This window comes from Ranitomeya imitator, chromosome 6 (assembly GCF_032444005.1).
Source record: "Ranitomeya imitator isolate aRanImi1 chromosome 6, aRanImi1.pri, whole genome shotgun sequence".
Lineage (NCBI taxonomy): Eukaryota > Metazoa > Chordata > Amphibia > Anura > Dendrobatidae > Ranitomeya > Ranitomeya imitator.
This window is the reverse complement of record NC_091287.1, coordinates 47,610,432-47,633,764: the sequence shown is the minus strand read 5'-3', so window position 1 is coordinate 47,633,764 and position 23,333 is coordinate 47,610,432. Positions and strand designations below refer to the sequence as shown.

General features: G+C 42.7%; 1 protein-coding gene across 1 annotated transcript in view; it reads left to right on the top strand.

The window, feature by feature from the left end:
* Positions 1-23,333, top strand: part of ODAD2 (outer dynein arm docking complex subunit 2) — a 164,507-nt gene that overhangs the window by 75,794 nt on the left and 65,380 nt on the right. Inside the window, exons 11-13 of the mRNA XM_069729626.1 lie at positions 14,222-14,368; positions 15,684-15,893; positions 20,703-20,939. Coding sequence (XP_069585727.1) covers positions 14,222-14,368; positions 15,684-15,893; positions 20,703-20,939 — 594 coding nt within the window. The remainder of the gene's footprint in view (positions 1-14,221; positions 14,369-15,683; positions 15,894-20,702; positions 20,940-23,333) is intronic.

Below are 23,333 nucleotides of genomic sequence, written 5' to 3'. Positions count from 1 at the left end.
TGTCGAAAACAATCGTTGCATGCAAGAGTCGGATGTCACGCACCCATATAAGTCTATGGGTGTGTGAAACATCGCACTACACTCTATCACCTGAGTGCCGTTCGATTCCCGCAGACACCGAAAATGGAGAAATTAATTTCTCCATCTCCTCAGCACTTGTGCTCCGATTCTCTCACTCGAGAGCCTCGGAGCACAGATCACTGACGTTCGGCTCAGACTCGCAACAGAGCTGGAGCCGAGTGTCATTTGCATATTGCATTCAATGCCATACGCTAATGTGAGTCCGGATTTAAAAAAATTCCTTCAATGATGGAAAATCATGAGGTATCCTGCAGCTGAGACTGTTGAACCTGTCACCAAATGTTCTGCCACTACAGGGGAAATAAAGCATTACAGATGAAAGCTACGGACTGGCTGTGCCTGATCACAGGTTGTCCTGCTTCTGGTACTGCTGATCAGCCGTGATGTGTGGGAGAAGTTTCCACAAGGTACCGTCACACTGAGCGACACTGCAGCGATATAGACAACGAGCCGACCTGAACTAGATCGCTGGAGCGTCGCTGTTTAGGTCGCTGTAGAGACGTCAAACACAGCAACTCCAGAACGATGCAGGAGCGATCCAGTGACGTAACGGCGACTCACTTCTCGTTCTCGCTGGTTGTTAGCTCCATGTCAAACAGCCGGAGTGTACCGATCCGACACACATATAGGGGCCCTATGCTCGTTGCTGGCGTCGTTGCTTTTGATGTCAAACATGACGATACATGCCGACCTGGCGACGAAATAAAGTTCTGGCCTTCTAGCTCCGACCAGCGATGGCACAGCGGGATCCAGATCGCTGCTGCGTGTCAAACACAACGAGATCGCTATCCAGGACGCTGCAACGTCACGGATCGTTGTCGTTCTCTTTGCAAAATTGCTAAGTGTGACGTACCTTTAGTGTTCAGATTCCCTGTATTTCCTCATCCATGGGTTGTCTATGTAAGGCACATACAGTGCATGTCTTAGTTCGGGGTTCAGCATAGGGTGCAGGCCTCTTACCTGAGTAACGATGTTTACAGCTACAGCGGCATATCCTAATCATCGTGACTAAACGGGAACCTCAGCAGAAGACCATGGTGTTGCAGAAAAAAAAATTATTATGCAATGCAGAACATATAAATAGATATAGAGTACAGTTCTAGAGAGTGACTTAGAAATGACGTTCTTTCTGATAGTACACTCTTCCATCTGGCCCAAACCTCCATGACTATTTCTTCAGCCACGACTCATCTGCAGAGTTTACAACAAAGACAGTTTAGTACATGTTTTGGAATTGAAGTAGTGAGGGCCACTTGACAATTTATGGAGTTTGTGTCTCCAGAAGCACAAGTTGGGCACAAAGCAGTCATATTTGCAATTTTCCAGAAAAAAGCATGGCGAGCATGTCGCAGAGTGACGACACCAATGAAGCCAAAATAGTCACTTCAGCTGTAGGTGAATTCATCAAGAGTTGTAATTTCTATAATTAGAAAAGACAAATTGCGCTCTTTCCTTCACCCCCCCACCATGTGGCCAAACAGTAGTTTCTGACAATATATGGGGTATCACCGTGTTCAGGAGAAATTGCACAACAAATTGTGGTATCCAGTTTCACCTATTAATCAAATTTTTACCCCTAAAATGTTATCTTTCCACAGTCCAATATTGTAAAATTCTGTGAGGCACCTGTAGGTTCACAAAGCTCACTACACCCATAGCTGAATTCCAAATTCCTTGAGCAGTGAAGTTTCTAAGATATGGTCACCTGTTTTTTGCTGTACTGGCACCTCAGGGGCTCGGCTAATGGAGCCCACAATCTATTCAAACAAAATCTGTGTTCCAGAAACCAAAATAGCTCTCCTTCCCATCTGATCCCCGCCATGTGCTTTTCTCATATTATCCCTTATGTTAATTAAAACTTTGTTGGGGGTTTCTGTAGTTTTTGCATTTAATTTAGGACCACAATCTATTCAAGTCAAATCTGCACTCCAAAAATTAAATGGTGCTGTTTACTTTTTAAGCCCTGCCATGTGCCCAAGTACTACTTTTTAACCAAGTATAAGGCACAATTGCATTCGGAAGAAATTGCGTATCAAATTATGGGGTCTATTATTTCCTATTTCCCCTAGTGAAAATTATAAATTTGGGGCTAAAACATTTAGCTGGAGAAAAAACTAATTTTTCATTTTCTTGTCCAGATGTTCTAGAGTTCTGTGAAATGCCTATAGGTAAAAAATTGTCATTACATACCGGTACTTAAAGTAATTCCTTGAGTGGTTTAGTTTCCAAAATGGGGTCATTTGTGGGGAATTCTGCTGTTTTGGTACCTCAGGAGCTTTGCAAATGCGACATGATCTTCTCAATTTATTGCAGCCAAATATATGTTCCAAAAATCAAATACCACTTCTGGGATATTGCAACGTTTAGGAGAAATTGCGCACTAAATTACTCCTTGCAACAATGAAAATTTTGCAGATAAAGCAATTTTTTGGTTGAAAAATTGTCATTTTCTCATTTCACTTTGCATTCAGGTGCTCCACAGGAATTAGCATATTTTATGCTGGCAGTTCAGAAGGGAATCAGCTTTTAAAATGGTACCACTTCTGGCAGTTTTCCAATATATAGGCCACTCCTAGTCACTTAAAAAAATAGGATTTGTAAATTTCCTTGAAAAAAAAAAATGAAAAATTGCTGCTAAATTTGAACCCGTCTAATTTCCTAACAAAATAACAGGATGTTTAAAAAAATGATGATGGCATAAAGTAGACCTATTTGAAATGTTATTGTAATTTATTATCTATTTTGTGTGGTGTGACTGTCTGGTTTACAGTGATATGCATCCGGAGTTTGGATGTTGCTAAATTTTCATCAAATTTTAGATATTTAAAAAAAAAACATATCAACCCAAATTTACTGCTAATATAAAGTATAATGTGTCATGAAATAAAACCAATCTCCAAATCATTGGAAGAAGCATTTCAGAGTTATTACCACATATATTTACACATCAGATTTGAAGAATGGGGTTTGGTCTTTGAAGGGGTTCTCCAAAAATGTAATATAATGGCCCCTGTCACATAATTCTAACAGTAGCCCACCCTAGTCACGTGTCTGTATGTGTTGCAATCTGAAGAAACACAGCTCCTGATACCTGTGTTTCAACTGACAGAGCAACTGTATCATAAGTATACATATCAGTGAACTGCCAGAGAAGAGATATAACAGGAGAAGAAATGCATTTTCTTCTCTGCTGACTGAGCACAAATAATTTTTTTTCTAGACTCAGTCCTCTGTGTGCAGTCAGCTAAGGAGAAGATTTATTTCTTTTCTTCTCACAGTCACAGCCATTCTTCGTGAGTTTACCGATATGTGTGCTTACGATACAACTTCTGTCAGTTGAGACACAGGTCTCAGGAGCTGTGTTTGTTCAGATCTGCAGCCCATTGTGACACATGAAGAAGCTCTTAAAGGTCAAAATTGGCGCATTCAATTGCGGGTGATTTAACTTGCTTTAAACATTTGAACATTTTTTTGTGATATCTTCCCTTTCTGGCCGATAATGGAGTGAGAGACTTGACAGAATTGATATGCAAATTGCCTCTTCAGAGAAAAAGAGGACTTGAACTCTAGAGCGCCACCTAATTGAGGCCTTCTCTCTTTATCATCTTCATGCAACATTGTTTTTTGTACATTTCTACCTTCCCTTTTGGTTGGCATTTGACGCGTCCTTGTTTAATTCTGGCTCTGTCATCGTTCTCAGCTGGATACATATGTCCTGCCATAAAGTTTTATGTTTTTTTGCTTTACCTTAGTAACCTGAACGTCTGCATATATCCCCAACAAACGTGAAATAAACCTCCTGTACACATGTAATTGAATTTGCTGAATGAGCTCATGACACGCTGCGGGCACAGCATGTTCTGTTTAGGTAGGCTCGCGCAGTTTAGACTTCCCCACAAATGTTTTCATGACTTAAATTGTTTGTTATTCGGAGACGGACATATTTCAGACCTAAATGCCATCCCAAACACAGCACTGTGAAACAACAGTCTTCCTCTTTCTCTTACCTCATAAATCTTTTCTTACCACATGACCCGGCTACAGATCTAGCACTCGGCTTGCGTCCAAGCCTCAGCAAGTAGGTTTCTCTCTAAGGTCCAATAACATAAGCTGACTGTGTATGAATGTAACACTATAAATGTTTTAATATAACAACACTCAAGCATGTAATCTCATTTGCGTTAGGCCTCATTAGCAGCATTGATACTATGGGTAATTAAAACAAATGTTGCTCCAAGATACATAGCTCATGCCATTTATGTATAAAAATAACAAAAAAATTACTGACATGCTGGAAATTTTAATGATTTGACTAAAAATGGAAGAAATCACATGCACATTGCTGCTACCTGCCTACTAACAAGCCTGATTTATGTCTCGCAATCACTATAATAAGGAATAATAGTAGCAAATTAAACTATATATTTTATGTATAATATTTATTCATTTAATATATATCATGTACATCTGCAAGACTTTGTAAATACATTTGGTGAAAAATCTTCTACCGATCCTGCATTATAGCCCAGAGCTGTATTCACGATTCTGCTGTTTGGTTAATTAAAATAACTCCCTGACAAAGCCCTGTAAAGTACACACCTATAGAAGGTGTGGTTTTTGCTGTCATTTTATTGCTGTGTTTCCTCTCCTGATATATTTTTTTTTAATAAAGTATTTTGGACATTTTCCCATATTTAAGAGGGTCGGTAGAATTTTTCTGTTTTTGATGTGTGATTTCAAAGTAGCAAAGTTCCAGCATTCATTTCTACCTTTGGTTATGTTTTCCGCACATATTATCTGCTATATTTTTAAGTACCAGCAAAATGGATGAGTTTGGCTAGAGTTGAGCACTACGTATTCACAGGACCCAAGGCCGCCGGCCATGTCGATAGTCTGTGGCCACCAAACCAGAGCCCTACAAACCTCCTGCAAGCTGTCATCTTCAGTGCATCTTCTGATTAGTAGCCCCAGTACATTCTCATAGTTGCAACTCGAAACACACCTTACGATGCACCGCACCTACTAATCAGAGCAGGCGCCAAGGATGCCGACAGATGGGGAAAGGTTCGCAGGACTCCGGAAACCATAGTGTCCTGAAGTAGCTGGTGGACTAAGATCCTGCTGTGAATCTTCTTGCTCAACTTTGCATGTCCTCGGCATGTCCATTGCGGAAAGCTAACTTTTTTTTTGTGCTGACTTTACTGTTATGGCTGGCAATCAGGCAACACAGCGTGCAGTAATCAGCGCACATACAGAGATCTGGCAATAACCCAAAACAATAGGACGAGTTCTGAGACGTGGAATCTCTGTAGACTGCAGTACCTGATCTATCCTCACACAACTGGAAGCAGCAGTGGATTGCGCCTATCAACTACCTATGCAACTCGGCACTGCCTGAGGAGCTGACTAGCCTGAAGATAGAAATACAAGCCTGACTTACCTCAGAGAAATACCCCAAAGGAATAGGCAGCCCCCACATATAATGACTGTTAGCAAGATGAAAAGACAAACGTAGGAATGAAATAGATACAGCAAAGTGAGGCCCGATATTCTAGACAGAGCGAGGATAGCAAAGAGAACTATGCAGTCTACAAAAAACCCTAAAACGAAAACCACGCAAAGGGGCAAAAAGACCCACCGTGCCGAACTAACAGCACGGCGGTGCACCCCTTTGCTTCTCAGAGCTTCCAGCAAAAGATAATAACAAGCTGGACAGAAAAAACAGAAAACAAACTAGAAGCACTTATCTAGCAGAGCAGCAGGCCCAAGGAAAGATGCAGTAGCTCAGATCCAACACTGGAACATTGACAAGGAGCAAGGAAGACAGACTCAGGTGGAGCTAAATAGCAAGGCAGCCAACGAGCTCACCAAAACACCTGAGGGAGGAAGCCCAGAGACTGCAATACCACTTGTGACCACAGAAGTGAACTCAGCCACAGAATTCACAACAGTACCCCCCCCTTGAGGAGGGGTCACCGAACCCTCACCAGAACCCCCAGGCCGACCAGGATGAGCCACATGAAAGGCACGAACAAGATCTGGGGCATGGACATCAGAGGCAAAAACCCAGGAATTATCTTCCTGAGCATAACCCTTCCATTTGACCAGATACTGGAGTTTCCGTCTAGAGACACGAGAATCCAAAATCTTCTCCACAATATACTCCAATTCCCCCTCCACCAAAACAGGGGCAGGAGGCTCCACAGATGGAACCATAGGTGCCACGTATCTCCTCAACAACGACCTATGGAATACATTATGTATGGAAAAGGAGTCTGGGAGGGTCAGACGAAAAGACACCGGATTGAGAATCTCAGAAATCCTATACGGACCAATAAAACGAGGTTTAAATTTAGGAGAGGAAACCTTCATAGGTATATGACGAGAAGATAACCAAACCAGATCCCCAACACGAAGTCGGGGTCCCACACGGCGTCTGCGATTAGCGAAAAGCTGAGCCTTCTCCTGGGACAAGGTCAAATTGTCCACTACCTGAGTCCAGATCTGCTGCAACCTGTCCACCACATAATCCACACCAGGACAGTCCGAAGACTCAACCTGTCCTGAAGAGAAACGAGGATGAAACCCAGAATTACAGAAAAATGGAGAGACCAAGGTAGCCGAGCTGGCCCGATTATTAAGGGCGAACTCAGCCAACGGCAAAAATGACACCCAATCATCCTGGTCAGCGGAAACAAAACATCTCAGATATGTTTCCAAGGTCTGATTGGTTCGTTCGGTCTGGCCATTAGTCTGAGGATGGAAGGCCGAGGAAAAAGATAGGTCAATGCCCATCCTACCACAAAAGGCTCGCCAGAACCTCGAGACAAACTGGGAACCTCTGTCAGAAACAATATTCTCAGGAATGCCATGTAAACGAACCACATGCTGGAAGAACAAAGGCACCAAATCAGAGGAGGAAGGCAATTTAACCAAGGGCACCAGATGGACCATTTTAGAAAAGCGATCACAGACCACCCAAATGACAGACATCTTTTGAGAAACGGGAAGGTCAGAAATGAAATCCATCGAAATATGTGTCCAAGGCCTCTTCGGGACCGGCAAGGGCAAAAGCAACCCACTGGCACGTGAACAGCAGGGCTTAGCCCTAGCACAAATTCCACAGGACTGCACAAAAGCACGCACATCCCGTGACAGAGATGGCCACCAGAAGGATCTAGCAACCAACTCCCTGGTACCAAAGATTCCTGGATGACCGGCCAGCACCGAACAATGAAGTTCAGAGATAACTTTACTAGTCCACCTATCAGGGACGAACAGTTTCTCGGCCGGACAACGATCAGGTTTATTAGCCTGAAATTTCTGCAACACTCTCCGCAAATCAGGGGAGATGGCAGACACAATGACTCCTTCCTTGAGGATACTCGCCGGCTCAGATAACCCCGGAGAGTCGGGCACAAAACTCCTAGACAGAGCATCCGCCTTCACATTTTTAGAGCCCGGAAGGTATGAAATCACAAAATCAAAACGAGCAAAAAATAACGACCAACGGGCCTGTCTAGGATTCAAGCGCTTGGCAGACTCAAGATAAGTAAGGTTCTTATGATCAGTCAAAACCACCACGCGATGCTTAGCACCCTCAAGCCAATGACGCCACTCCTCGAATGCCCACTTCATGGCCAGCAACTCTCGGTTGCCCACATCATAATTACGCTCAGCAGCAGAAAATTTCCTGGAAAAGAAAGCACATGGTTTGAACACTGAGCAACCAGAACCTCTCTGTGACAAAACCGCCCCTGCACCAATCTCAGAAGCATCAACCTCGACCTGGAACGGAAGAGAAACATCAGGTTGACACAACACAGGGGCACAGCAAAAACGACGCTTCAACTCCTGAAAAGCTTCCACGGCAGCAGAAGACCAATTAACCAAATCAGCTCCCTTCTTGGTCAAATCGGTCAATGGTCTGGCAATGCTAGAAAAATTACAGATGAAGCGACGATAAAAATTAGCAAAGCCCAGGAATTTCTGCAAACTTTTTAGAGATGTCGGCTGAGTCCAATCCTGGATGGCCTGAACCTTAACCGGATCCATCTCGATAGTAGAAGGGGAAAAGATGAACCCCAAAAATGAAACTTTCTGCACACCGAAGAGACACTTTGATCCCTTCACGAACAAGGAATTAGCACGCAGTACCTGGAAAACCATTCTGACTTGCTTCACATGAGACTCCCAATCATCTGAGAAGATCAAAATGTCATCCAAGTAAACAATCAAGAATTTATCCAGATACTCACGGAAAATGTCATGCATAAAAGACTGAAAAACAGATGGAGCATTGGCAAGTCCGAACGGCATCACCAGATACTCAAAATGACCCTCGGGCGTATTAAATGCCGTTTTCCATTCATCTCCCTGCCTGATTCTCACCAGATTATACGCACCACGAAGATCAATCTTAGTAAACCAACTAGCCCCCTTAATCCGAGCAAACAAGTCAGAAATCAATGGCAAGGGATACTGAAACTTAACAGTGATCTTATTAAGAAGGCGGTAATCAATACACGGTCTTAGCGAACCATCCTTCTTGGCTACAAAAAAGAACCCTGCTTCCAATGGTGACGACGATGGGCGAATATGTCCCTTCTCCAGGGACTCCTTCACATAACTGCGCATAGCGGTGTGTTCAGGTACGGACAAATTAAATAAACGACCCTTAGGGAATTTACTACCAGGAATCAAATCGATAGCACAATCACAATTCCTATGCGGAGGAAGGGCATCAGACTTGGACTCTTCAAATACATCCTGAAAGTCCGACAAGAACTCTGGGATGTCAGAAGGAATGGATGACGAAATAGACAAAAATGGAACATCACCATGTACTCCCTGACAACCCCAGCTGGTTACCGACATAGAGTTCCAATCCAATACTGGATTATGGGTTTGTAGCCATGGCAACCCCAACACGACCACATCATGCAAATTATGCAGTACCAAAAAGCGAATAACTTCCTGATGTGCAGGAGCCATGCACATGGTCAGCTGGGCCCAGTACTGAGGCTTATTCTTGGCCAGAGGTGTAGCATCAATTCCTCTCAACGGAATAGGACACCGCAAAGGCTCCAAGAAAAATCCACAACGTTTAGCATAATCCAAATCCATCAGATTCAGGGCAGCGCCTGAATCCACAAACGCCATGACAGAATATGATGACAAAGAGCACATTAAGGTAATGGACAAAAGGAATTTGGACTGTACAGTACCAATAACGGCAGAGCTATCGAACCGCCTAGTGCGTTTAGGACAATTAGAAATAGCATGAGTAGAATCACCACAATAGAAACACAGTCTGTTCAGACGTCTGTGTTCGTGCCGTTCTACTTTAGTCATAGTCCTGTCGCACTGCATAGGCTCAGGCTTACTCTCAGACAATACCGCCAGATGGTGCACAGATTTACGCTCGCGCAAGCGACGACCGATCTGAATGGCCAAGGACATAGACTCATTCAAACCAGCAGGCATAGGAAATCCCACCATTACATCCTTAAGAGCTTCAGAGAGACCCTTTCTGAACAAAGCCGCTAGTGCAGATTCATTCCACAGAGTGAGTACTGACCATTTTCTAAATTTCTGACAATATACTTCTACATCATCCTGACCCTGGCATAAAGCCAGCAGATTTTTCTCAGCTTGATCCACTGAATTAGGCTCATCGTAAAGCAATCCCAGCGCCTGGAAAAATGCATCAACATTACTCAATGCAGAATCTCCTGGTGCAAGAGAAAACGCCCAGTCCTGTGGGTCGCCGCGCAAAAAAGAAATAATAATCAAAACCTGTTGAATAGGATTACCAGAAGAATGAGGTTTCAAGGCCAAAAATAGCTTACAATTATTTCTGAAGCTCAGGAACTTAGTTCTGTCACCAAAAAACAAATCAGGAATCGGAATTCTTGGTTCTAGCATCGATTTCTGATCAATAGTATCTTGAATCTTTTGTACATTTACAACGAGATTATCCATTGAGGAGCACAGAGCCTGAATATCCATGTCCACAGCTGTGTCCTGAAGCACTCTAATGTCTAGGGGAAAAAAAAGACTGAAGACAGAGCTAAGAAAAAAAAATGATGTCAGGATTTCTTTTTTCCCTCTATTGGAAATCATTGAATGGCTCCTTGTACTGTTATGGCTGGCAATCAGGCAACACAGCGTGCAGTAATCAGCGCACATACAGAGATCTGGCAATAACCCAAAACAATAGGACGAGTTCTGAGACGTGGAATCTCTGTAGACTGCAGTACCTGATCTATCCTCACACAACTGGAAGCAGCAGTGGATTGCGCCTATCAACTACCTATGCAACTCGGCACTGCCTGAGGAGCTGACTAGCCTGAAGATAGAAATACAAGCCTGACTTACCTCAGAGAAATACCCCAAAGGAATAGGCAGCCCCCACATATAATGACTGTTAGCAAGATGAAAAGACAAACGTAGGAATGAAATAGATACAGCAAAGTGAGGCCCGATATTCTAGACAGAGCGAGGATAGCAAAGAGAACTATGCAGTCTACAAAAAACCCTAAAACGAAAACCACGCAAAGGGGCAAAAAGACCCACCGTGCCGAACTAACAGCACGGCGGTGCACCCCTTTGCTTCTCAGAGCTTCCAGCAAAAGATAATAACAAGCTGGACAGAAAAAACAGAAAACAAACTAGAAGCACTTATCTAGCAGAGCAGCAGGCCCAAGGAAAGATGCAGTAGCTCAGATCCAACACTGGAACATTGACAAGGAGCAAGGAAGACAGACTCAGGTGGAGCTAAATAGCAAGGCAGCCAACGAGCTCACCAAAACACCTGAGGGAGGAAGCCCAGAGACTGCAATACCACTTGTGACCACAGAAGTGAACTCAGCCACAGAATTCACAACACTTTACCCACACAGTTAAATGGGGACCCTATAAAATCAGTAGGTTAAATCTCTTGCCTGGAATTATTTTTGTTGCATTTTTTAAGAACATTTATGGAAAAAAAGGCACTTAACAATTCATGAGTAATATAATATTGACTCTGAGGCCAATATTCATCTAAATGAAAATATTACATTACCCTCATTCACAAATTTACTTCTGCTTCAATATAATAATAAACTAGGTAGGTTGTTAAATTAATGATGAAATGCTACTTTTATCAATACAAGGTGAATCAAGTGTTTTGTGCCAAATACTGCTCATAATAGGGGATTGGGATCAAACTACTGCATAGGGGCCTACCTGGGGTTTCTCCAGTTCTCCTGTTGGCCAGTCCGCGCCTTCCTATATGCACATATCTGGAAGGTGGGATCGTTTTTAAATAAACTTTCTGAATCATTACTCAGTGTATAATTCAGAGTCAATTCTCCAATTCTGAAGTGATCGGCTGTATTCTGAGCTTCCGGTAGGTATTTATGTAGTCGCACTGACGGAACAAGTCATTTAAAGCATTACGTATTTAGTCTCAATAGTGATTGCTTTTCATTAAACCAAATGAGTTTAGCAGTTGAACTCCCAATGTTACAATTTGTCGGGGTCAATCTCCGGAGCATTTACACTCAGCCTGGTGCAAATAACCTGTCTGATTGGGTTGAGGTCAGAAGCCTCTGTGACAGCGAATGTTGAAGGAGCAGAGTAATTTACTTTACCACTTCAGATGGCCTGAGGTCGCCTGGAGTTTACGTAAAGGAAGAACCGTGTAGAAGCAGTGGAAGGTTTGAATGTTTCTTTTTTATGCTTGTTTTACTGATTGCTCTATCTGGATGGCTCCACCATAGTTTACAAAAGCTGCTTAGAAATTGGTTAATGGCAGCATTATCCAGATACCTTGTGATAACATTATGTAACACTTTATGTCTTCTGGTGGGTCATAATAATCACTCATCAGCTTCTTTTTTTGTGCTTGATGACTTGGAGAATTACCTAAGACATAGGATACAATGATCAATATAATAAAATAATTTCAATCATACTTGTTTTTTTGCCAGTGGAATGCCCATAATATAGTATCAACCTCTCATCCACCATGCAAAATCAGTCTGTAGACAATACATATGTACAGTATCCTGAATTTTATGAAATTATAACATTATTAGCTACTCTTTACAAGCATCTGGCATTCATGCCCCTCCATGGCAGTACTTACACTTCTCGCTGCCAGGGGCACCAAGTGTGAATTCACCCAATTAAAAGCCCATTAACACTCACCAATTATTATCATGATTCTCTTGTTTTTGAGCAATAGTAATAATAAAAAGATCAATCCTAAAATGATCATTTATAGTGACTTTTTTTGTATCTCGATTAATAAATGTATTGTCACGATTCCACCTCTCAAGATGTCCTGGGGATGCTGTGAATGACAGCTTTGCCTTCCTACAGGATCTGGGGGCTGGCTGAGCTGTCAGGCTTGTGAGTGACAGCTCTACCACTCAATCTGAGGCAAAAGGTGTGAGTATTGTGATTGACTGCTCAGCCGTCCTTGGTCTGTGGGATCTCCTGCAGGTGTCATCTATTCTGGGTGATTACATGACTATTTAGCACTGTGTCTATTGCCAGACCTTTGCCGGTTGTAGCTTTGTTCAAGGTGTGCTCTGTATTCTGATCTCTCCGATCTCCATTGCCAACCTTGGATTTACCTTTTTGATCATCCATCTGATTTACCCGTTTGTCTTGATCCGCTACTTTCCTGATTCTCTGACCTCGGACTGTAACCTGACTACACTTTTATCTTTTTCCTTTGTCTATTACCAGCCCTCTTGACTATTCTTCCTCATGGTAATTTCATGAGTAGTGACTAGCATCACTTTAAGTAGTGACTAGCGTCACATGTATATGCGGCTTGTTGGAACATTTGTGCTAAGCCTGGTCCTGGTGCTCAGTGGTGCAGATTGTGTTCCCCAGGACTTTCTTAGGGAAATATTGGAAACTCCCCTCCTATATACCATCACCCACTGTATATGAGTAGTGTGCTGTGGAATGTTCTACTGTCACTTGTCACTAATCTCTTAGTCTCCTTTTCCTCTGTCACTCCGCTCACTTCTTTATCCTCCTCTTCGTCTGCCTTCGCTTCTCTCTGTTGCCCTGAAGGAAGGTGGTGCTCATTGTCCTCAGGGTGACTTTGCAACTGGACCCGGCCATTCTCATTATCATGCCTTTTCTGGCAAAGTGAGATGCAGGCAGCACAGTCGGCAATTAAAGCTGACCAGTGTCTTGACTTTGAATGCAACGCTGTACACAATTTTCCAAAGCTGACCTTTCTCTGCCAGGGCGCTCTTACTTTAGGGCTTGCACTAAAATAAAAAGTATGTTTTATGGCTTCTTGCGCCTTCTCCCTTGAGCCAGGTATGGACAGGGGCTGAAATTCATCCCTGGCATTTGAAATCACACAGGCCCATGCGGTCCCCATCCTCAAGCACCAGATATATTACTAATATTACCCCGAATGGAGAAAAGCAAGATTTACTAAAAGACCAATATTTCTAATGATACCTGTGACCTGCTGGGGTAAGTGACGGAGTCAGCGACTTTGTGCTCCGTCACAACTCTTATCAGTATGGGTGTCTTGAGAACACCGATTCTGTTAACAATGTAGCAGACAAGGCAGCCCATGACCAGACAGGCCCTTCTGGCATTTGCCAGAATTTCCAGATGGCCAGTCCAGCCCTGCCTTGAGCACTGCTCTAGGCATTGGACCGCCGATACCTTAGGTAAAATAAAACCCTTTGTCCATTTCTTATCCAAATTACTGGAGAGGACAACTACAGCTGAATATGCCCTTAAAGAGTATTTGAGTATTTGATAAGGGCCAGTTACAAACTATAGAACCCCTTAAAAGTGCTTAGCGTTCCTACCAAGTGTTCTGATAATAAAAATAATGAAGAAATATTTTAGTTATTGTCGTCATCATGCAAATGGTCCCATGCTGTACCTTATGTGGTCCTAATTTTACATATGTGTATTCATATACATGTGATTTTATATATATGGAAATGCATTGGGGGACAAACCAGTCCAAATGCATTGACCTCTTTTAGTGATGGACGGATTATTGTTGTATTTGAACTATGGCCATTGGTAATAACGCTCCCAGTAGGACACATTCTGGAGATATTATTTCATGATGATACCTGTTCTATGTGTGTTGCAGGGAGGTAACCAGACGGCTACTGTTATTGCTCTCTGCTCAATGAGAGATTTCAATCTTGGACAAGAAACATGTCAGCTGGCTATAAGAGACGTCGGAGGGCTTGAAGTGCTCATTAATCTGCTGGACACAGAAGAAATCAAGTGTAAGGTATGGAAGGTTAATAAATGTGCAGGAGTATAATAAAATATTTCATAAAACTCATACAAGCTTATAAAAACATAACCACACAAAATATTGGATTGTCCTGGATTCACCTCTCCAGCGATTTTAGGTTTTGCAAGTGTAAAATATGAAGTCATTCATTACCTTATTATTTTGCCTATAGTTTTGCACATATTCTGTAGCACTCTATGGAGATTGTCATACATGGCACATGCAATAGGGCCAATTTTATAAGACGAAAAGTGATCTATCCGTCTTCACAATCATCGGAACTCTGATAGAAATGAATGGAGAGAGCTGCGACTGTAAAAGATTAGAGATTACTAGTGATGGGCGAATATACTCGTTACTCAAGATTTCCCGAGCACGCTCGGGTGACCTCCGTGTATTTTTTAGTGCTCGGAGATTGTTTTCCTCACCTCAGCTGAATGATTTACATCTGTTAGCCAGCTTGATTACGTGTGGGGATTCCCTAGCAACCAGGCAACCCCCACATGTACTTATGCTGGCTAACAGATGTAAATCATTCAGCTGCGGCGATGAAAACTAAATCTCTGAGCACTAAAAAATACTCGGAGGTCACCCGAGCGTTCTCGGGAAATCTCGTGTAACGAGTATATTCGCTCATCAGTAGAGATTACCTAATCTTGGGTCTTACAAAAATTTGGACTCTCCTGAATCAGAATTTTTTTATTAACTCCAAATGGAGCCCGGATGCTGATATCAACAGGGTTTGGAAAGTGGTGAAAAAAACCATACTCACCTTGCTGCTCACAGCCCCAAAATCCGGTTCTCGGCAACAGCTGCCTCCGGCCTCTTATTTCTTTCAGCACCTCACGTGCAATGTCTTCTTCGGCTCTTCTGACATCTTCACTCTCTTCTGGAGCACCAGAAGCCCCAGTGCAGAGTCTAGATGCCGGAAGAGCTGAAAATAGCATTGCATGCACAGTGCCGAAGGAAAGAAGAGGCCACCGGGAGCTGTGCGGAGGACCGATAAGGAGGTGGAGAGCTGTGACAGCTAGTCAACAGGGTAATTTTTTGTTTCCCTGTGTTTATTATTGTCTGGGATCTGAAGAGAACCCCCGAGCATGATGAGGAACATTTCACTCACATTGAATAATTTTATTGTAAGTTGAATTTTCTATCCAAATTAAAGTGAATCTTCTCATTCGATTGTCTGCAGATTCACACATCACTATAAAAGATGTGAATAACACTCTTTCTTATAAAGTGCTATGAAGTGTGCTGGGGCACTTGACAAGAATGCAATTTTTTATGATATATCTTGATTTTTTACTAGATTGGTGCTTTGAAGATTTTAAAGGAAATTAGCCACAATTCACAAATCAGAAGTTCTATTGCCGATCTTGGCGGGCTTCAGACCATGGTCAAGATACTTGACTGCCGGGACAAGGATCTAAAATGCCTGGCAGCAGAAACTATTGCAAATGTTGCCAAGTTCCGACGAGCCAGGCGCACAGTGAGACAACATGGTGGAATCAAGAGACTGGTGAGTACCTTGTCCTTGTGATAGTTATAAATCACACATCTCTATTTTCACATTGCACCTCCTGAAATAAGTGAAGACAGCAAGTCCTCTGATGTTCCTTGTAAAAATGCATTAGGAGAAAAAAAAACAAAGCAGCATATAATTCCCAAGATATCGATCTTACTGTGTAGAGGAATGATGCCCCATACCTTTTCGGCTCAGATGTCCCGGGAAATCTGGAACAGTCGGCAGGTATGCAAACCACTGCAGATGAGCAAATCGACTAACAGGACCGAGGTCAGTCTTCTGTGGCCACCAGCTGTAAGTTCTCTTTTAATTAGCCAGCGTCATGTGTGCCTCATGCTGCAATGATGACATTGCTCTAGGATGACTAATCAAAAGAGGAGCTGGGGATGCCAGCAGGTGGGAGGTGGTTCATAGGCTTCCATCTGGTGGCTACAGAATAACTCATGTGGCCAAGTTTTTTCCCAAGTACAAGCCACCACCTAAGACCTCAATGTATTTCACTCCAAAGGTTCTTCCAGCAGTACAGCATCTATATATATAATTGTCTAAGGGTTTTTCCGTCTGTCTGTCTGTCTGTCCAGGAAATCCCGCGTCTCTGATTGGTCGAGGCCGCCAGGCCTCGACCAATTAGCGACGGGCACAGTATTGACGTAGAAATCCCGCGTCTCTGATTGGTCGAGGCCGCCAGGCCTCGACCAATCAGCAACGGGCACAGCGACGATGATGTCATAAAGGACGTAGAAATCCCACGTTTCTGATTCAGCAATGGGCACAGTATCGACGTAGATGTCATAATGGTTGTCATGGCGACGATGATGTCATAAAGGTTGCCTCGACCAATCAGCGACGGGCACAGTCTGCCGCGAATTCTGGAATCATCATTGTCCATATACTACGGGGACATGCATATTCTAGAATACCGATGCGTTAGATTCTCTGATTCAGCGATGGGCACAGTATCGACGTAGATGTCATAATGGTTGCCATGGCGACGATCATGTCATAAAGGTTGCCTCGACCAATCAGCGACGGGCACAATCTGCCGCGAATTCTGGAATCATCATTGTCCATATACTACGGGGACATGCATATTCTAGAATACCCGATGCGTTAGAATCGGGCCACAATCTAGTGTCATATAACCTGTGTCCTGCAAACCTAGTGCCTTGTAATGTTGGTTGTTAAGACGGGGTGGGTGAGCGATCAGGAACAGATTTATAATACATTTGGTCAGGTGGACACTGACAACAAATACCTGTTAGCAGACAATTTATAGTATGTTACCACGTGCTGTACATGCAGTAGATTTTCCGTTCAGATTTTTGGGGTTAGTAAATCCGGTGCCTTTTACAGTACCACAATTGTGTATGAGATTTTATCAAGTGTCAAGTTTTTGCTGCAGAGAGAATTTGCAATATAAATTGGCACAGCAAAACAATCTTTGTACGGATTCCATCCCTTGAAAAGCGAAGATTAAAATGTGCATCCATAATAGTTCTGCAACAAAATCCGCAGCGTATTTTACCAGTGCAGTTTTTACCTATGGATTACCCACTGCAGAACTTCTCCTACGGCATATTTACACATTGCGTGTATGTTGCAGATTTTCCAAGCAGACGTGCTTGTAGACTATCCAAAGCACATTACAATCCCAGCTAAGTAGATAAGAGACACATTTTAAAATCTTGAGCATGTTAATTCTTTGTGCAGAATTCATTGCAAATTTCACTCTTTAGGGAGGGATATCCCACATTGAGAATACACAGCAGATTTTAAGTCGCGGAATATCTGTATTTTATATTGCCAGGACAGTGCATACAGTACTGTCGCTTCAGAGAGGAAGAGGATTAGAACTCTAGTGCCAACTATAGGAAGTAACGATACTGAAAGTCAATATCAACTCTCTAACGAGCCTTGTCACATGACTTAGGATAAAAGCCAAAACCAAAACTCTTTTTGCAGACACTGTGTTTCGGGGTATGACCTGGATCCAAAGGGGTATAACGTTTCTCCTTGCAGAGATTCTAGACGCCTCTAACCCATCCAAACCAGATCTCACACTTTGCATGTCAGTCTCCAAGGGTGATCCACAGGCGACTATGGACGCAGAGTGGACATGGGATTTCTAGAAATCCCATCCACTATGCTGTAACATCTGGCCGCTGCGGGTTTAACGCTGCATAAATATGCAGTGTGAAACCCGCAGCAATTGCTGATCATGGGCACATACCCTTATGGATGGATACACATGTTTCAGAAATTTCTGCAACAAAATTTGCAGCATGTGAATTTTTTCCTAAAATTATTGGATTAGCGCAGCCAAATTCCTTGACTACAGTCCTCAGGTGAATTCATCTATCCTCTCCAAGCATCAAAAGGATAGGGGAAAAATGGAGAAAATGACCCTACCCTTGTATAACCCACACGTGGATGAAATACTCCTTAGAGAGCTTCCCATAAGTAACCAGAAAATGAGTCCCGGGCCCCGGCTTGTACATACTTGGGTTGTGGCTATGAACATTGGAGAACATTTTCGCTTTGTTAGCAGAACCAGATTTTCTCTGGCAAAACATTTGTCAAGCTGTGAAAACGGCTTGGTTGTTTTTACTTTATCAAAAGCAGTAAAATGAAATCTGCCACAACCTCAAAAGAACATTTTTTTTGTAAATTCTATGGAAGATAAAACATTGATTTTTGGGGGGAAACCTGATATCCCAAAACCACCCCTATGTGTGCAGTCATAAAATTGACAATACCTCAACATGTCCAGTCTCATAATTATGTTTTGCCAATTTTGAAAATTGCTGGGAATTTCATTATACCGGGATTTATAGCAGGCAGATTTATAACTTGTAAAGTTTATGAGCAGAATTAATTAATCATTGACAGCAGGGCAGTATAGTGCATTAGCGATGACTCCTCCTCACTTGGCTCGGCCGGCTTGCTCTTCAATAAGTAATTTTCCAGTTCTAAAACTGACTCAATCTGAAATGCTTTTTTGGAGAAATAAAAAAAGAAAATTCCATTTTGAATCTTTTAGAAAATATTGGGGGAAGAGATTGGAATGCAAGTATCCTGTGTATGTTCCACATCTGGATAATACCACTTGTTTTCAAAGACAGTCAATAAAATATTAACAGATGCCTGATGAGATGACAATTGTATGGAAAATAAACAAAAACCATCTTCACGCCGAAGAACGGGAAAAAGTGGCCACATGTACGAGTCACAACTGCAATCACTGGAGGTTATTAACTTTTTATAGGAGTCGTATGTGCAGCCAGTTATACTTTTTCACATAGCAACATATTAGTACATTACTGGATCCAAGTGATCAGTTCTTCTTTACTGCATGTTCACACTCACGGTGGCTCAGTGGTTAGCACTGCAGTCTTGGAGCGCGGGGATCCTAGGTTCAAATCTCACCAAGGGCAACATCTACAGGGAGTCTGTATGTTCTCCCCTTGTTTTGTGGGTTTCCTCTGGTTTCTCCTCTCTCACTCCAAAGACATACTGAACGGTGATGAGCGAACATGCTAGGATAAGGTGTTGTCCAAGCTTGTTCGGGTTCTAACCGAGTAACTTTGACATGCTCGAAAAACATGTTCGAGTCCCCGCGGCTGCATTTCTCATGGCTGATTGACAGGTTCAACACATGCCAGGATTACCTGCTTGTTAGGCAATCACTGCATGTGTTGCCGCTGTCGAACAGATGCGAGACATGTAGGCACGAGGTCTCTAACATAGTATTCGAGCACACCCAAGTCACTTGGTTAGCACACGAGCATGCTCGGATAACATCTGATCCAAGCACGTTTGTTCACCACTAATACTGAACCATCAATGTGACAGGGGAGAGACGGTTATGGCAGTGTATACTGGAGGATTCATAGTTATGGAGTGTGAAACTTTTATTGTTCTCTGTGAGGTCTGGTCCAGGGTTGTGATGCCCCCACAGGTCTGAGAAGCACATTTCTTAATGGTTGTAAAAAGACGTATATCCATGCAACACATTCGTTCCTGCCCTGTATGTGTCAAAGGTCATCATAAGTTTGTACTCTCACAATCTTCTGTCTCTGTGGGATGTTAAGTTACCTTTCAATACCAGCAATTTCATGTCCATGATGCTGTGATCAGGGATACAAAAATGTTTGGCCACACGTAGATGTATTAATTTTTCTTTCATTGTGTGGTGATGAGAATTCATCCTAGTTTTGTGCTGTCTCCCCTACATACAGACCCCCAGTTGGACATACGGTATATATAATTAAGTACACTGCATTAGTTGTAGTACAACTGAATTACCAGGTTTTACACTTTTTTGTTTGCAGGGAAGGGTTTCTGTTGTTGTTGGAGAGGACAGGGAGCTTTTGACAATGATGCTTCTTAGATTTGGGGGCTGCCTAAAATGCAGAAGTGGGGAGTCTGGAAATATGGATTGTAATCTGGCATCTTTTGGAATAAAGGTTGTAGTTTCCGTGCAGCAAAGGGGGTTTGGCACTTCCAGATCTGGATTGTAGGTGACTACTAGAGGGACCCAAGTGCTTTCTTCTTTAGCTTTGTAATGTGGGAGATAATACCTTGATATTCTGGTGGCTCTTGCAATCTTGTTTTCAATTGTTCTTGGATGGTAGCCCTGATCCAAAAAGGTCTTTCTCAAGCTACCAAGGGGACATACAGAAACGTCATACAGGTGTTCCGACACCAGTCATGTTTTATAAATGTAATTGGCATAAATGATTTCTCATTTTTCATGCATTGTGTGTCCTGATGTATAATTCATCCATATACGTTGTCATTTAGGTTGGATTGTTGGACTGTGTTCCCATGACAGCCACCAACCTGACTGCCGAACAAGAGAAGGACATTGAGGTTGCTCGCTGCGGAGCATTAGCGCTGTGGAGCTGTTCCAAAAGCACAAGAAATAAGGAAGCGATTCGTAGAGCAGGTGGCATCCCATTACTGGCAAGACTGCTAAAATCTCCACATTCAAACATGCTCATACCAGTGGTGGGTACCCTGCAGGAATGTGCCTCAGAGGTGGGTATCGGTATCAGTCCGTTCAGGGCAGGGGTGCATCCAGACATATTGTATAGTAATACAGTGTACACCATTGTGACACAAGTTTGCTTGACACAATGTCAGATGGTCCTAAGCTGTACTTGTGCCTATAACATCTGGTAAAGCACCTGTATTATGGAATTACATAAACTGACTGGCCTCTCTACAGTATAGTCTATCTATCTATCTATCTATCTATCTATATACATGTTTTGTGCTGTTCTTCGTCTATGCCGGAATCACCATCTCCTTTCTGAACCAGGTGAGAGTGACTACATGTTATTTTTCAAGAACACAGTCTGCAATGTACAGGACTCTGAAAATTCTCCTGTCGTCAACATAGAAAGTGATCCTTTAGATTGCAACTGCTCTTGATGATTGTTAAGGGGGTTATCCAATTCTTTATAACCCCTTCCTAAATACTAAAGAGCCTAGGTAAAATTAAAAAAAATGACAACACATACTTACCTCTTGGTCCAACCTTTGTAGCTTTCTTCTTGATCCAACGTTTGTTCTTCCTATCTTTCCTCCTGGTCTGACATTTCTTCTTCCTTATCTTTCCTCTTCGTCTATCATTTGTTCTTCCTTTCCTTTTTTCTTGGTTTGTCATTTGTTCTCCTTACCTTTCCTCTTGGTCTGACATTTGTTCTCCTTACCTTCCTCTTGGTCCAATATTTGTTCTCTTTACCTTTCCTCCTGGTCCGACATGTGTTTTCTTTACCTTTCCTCTTGGCCTGACATTTGTTTTTCATTACCTTTCCTCTTGGTCCAACATTTGTTTTCTTTACCTTTCCTCCTGGTCTGACATTTGTTCTCCTTACCTTTCCTCTTGGTCTGACATATGTTCTTCATTACATTTCCTCTTGGCCTGACCTTTGTTCTCCTTATCTTTCCCCTTGGTCCAACATTTGTTCTCTTTATCTTTCCTCTTGGTCTGACATCTGTTCTCCTTACCTTTCCTTTTGGTCTGCCATTTGTTCTCTTTACCTTTCCTCCTGGTCTGACATTTGTTCTTCTTACCTTTCCTCTTGGTATGCCATTTGTTCTTCATTACCTTTCCTCTTGGTCTGACATTTGTTCTTCTTACCTTTCCTCTTGATCTGACATTTGTTCCTATCTTTCCTTTTGGTTTGACATTTGTTCTCTTTACCTTTCCTCTTGGTCTGAAATTTGTTCTCATTTCCTTTCCTCTTGGTCTGACATTTTTTTCTTATTTTTTTCTTACCTTTCCTCCTGGTCTGAGATTTGTTCTCCTTACCTTTCTGCCTGGTCTGAGATTTGTCCTCCTTACCTTTCCTCTTGGTCCAAAATTTGTTCTTCTTACCTTTCCTTTTGGTTCGATATTTGTTCTCCTTATCTTTCCTCTTGGTCTGACATTTGTTCTTCCTTACCTTTTCTCCTGGTCTGACATTTTTTCTCTGTGTTCTTCCTTACCTTTCCTCTTGGTCTGATATTTGTTCTCCTTACATTTCCTCTTGTTCTGATATTTGTCCTCCTTACATTTCCTCTTCTTCAGATATTTGTTCTCCTAAGGCTACTTTCACACTAGTCCGTCGGTACGGGCCATCGCAAACCGTCGGCCCGATGTGCCAACGGACAGTGTGATTGATTAGCACAATGTGGGCAGCGGATGCAGTTTTACAACGCATCCGCTGCCCCATTGTAATGTCCGGGGAGGAGGGGGTGGAGTTCCGACCGCGCATGCGCGGTCGGAAATGGCAGACTCGACGCACAAAAAAAGTAACATGTAACTTTTTTTGTGCCGAAGATGCGCCAAAACACGACGCATCCGTCGCATGACGGATGCGACATGTGGCCAATACGTCGCAATGTGTCGGTAATATAAGTGTATGGCGAAAAAACGCATCCTGCAGGCACATTTGCAGGATGCGTTTTTTCACCAAAACGACGCATTGCGACGTCCGTCACACAACGCTAGTGTGAAAGTAGCCTTACCTTTCCTCTTGGTCTGACATTTATTCTTTCTTACCTTTCCTCTTGGTTCAACATGTGTTCTTCCTTACCTTTCCTCTTGGTCTGACATTTGTTCCTCTTACCGTTCCTTTTGGTCCGATATTTGTTCTCCTTATCTTTCCTCTTGGTCTGACATTTATTCTTCCTTACCTTTCCTCTTGGTTCAACATGTGTTCTTCCTTACCTTTCCTCTTGACTCAAGATCTTGTGAAATGAGTGGTGTGAAAAGATCAACTTTGAAAAGAAAAAAAAGATTTGTGTTACTCTGTGGGGCAATGCAAGTAATGCATTCCCTTTTTTTTTCTTTTAAAGGGACACTGTCACCTGAATTTGGAGGGAACAATCTTCAGCCATGGAGGCGGGGTTTTTGTGTTTTTGATTCACCCTTTCCTTACCCGC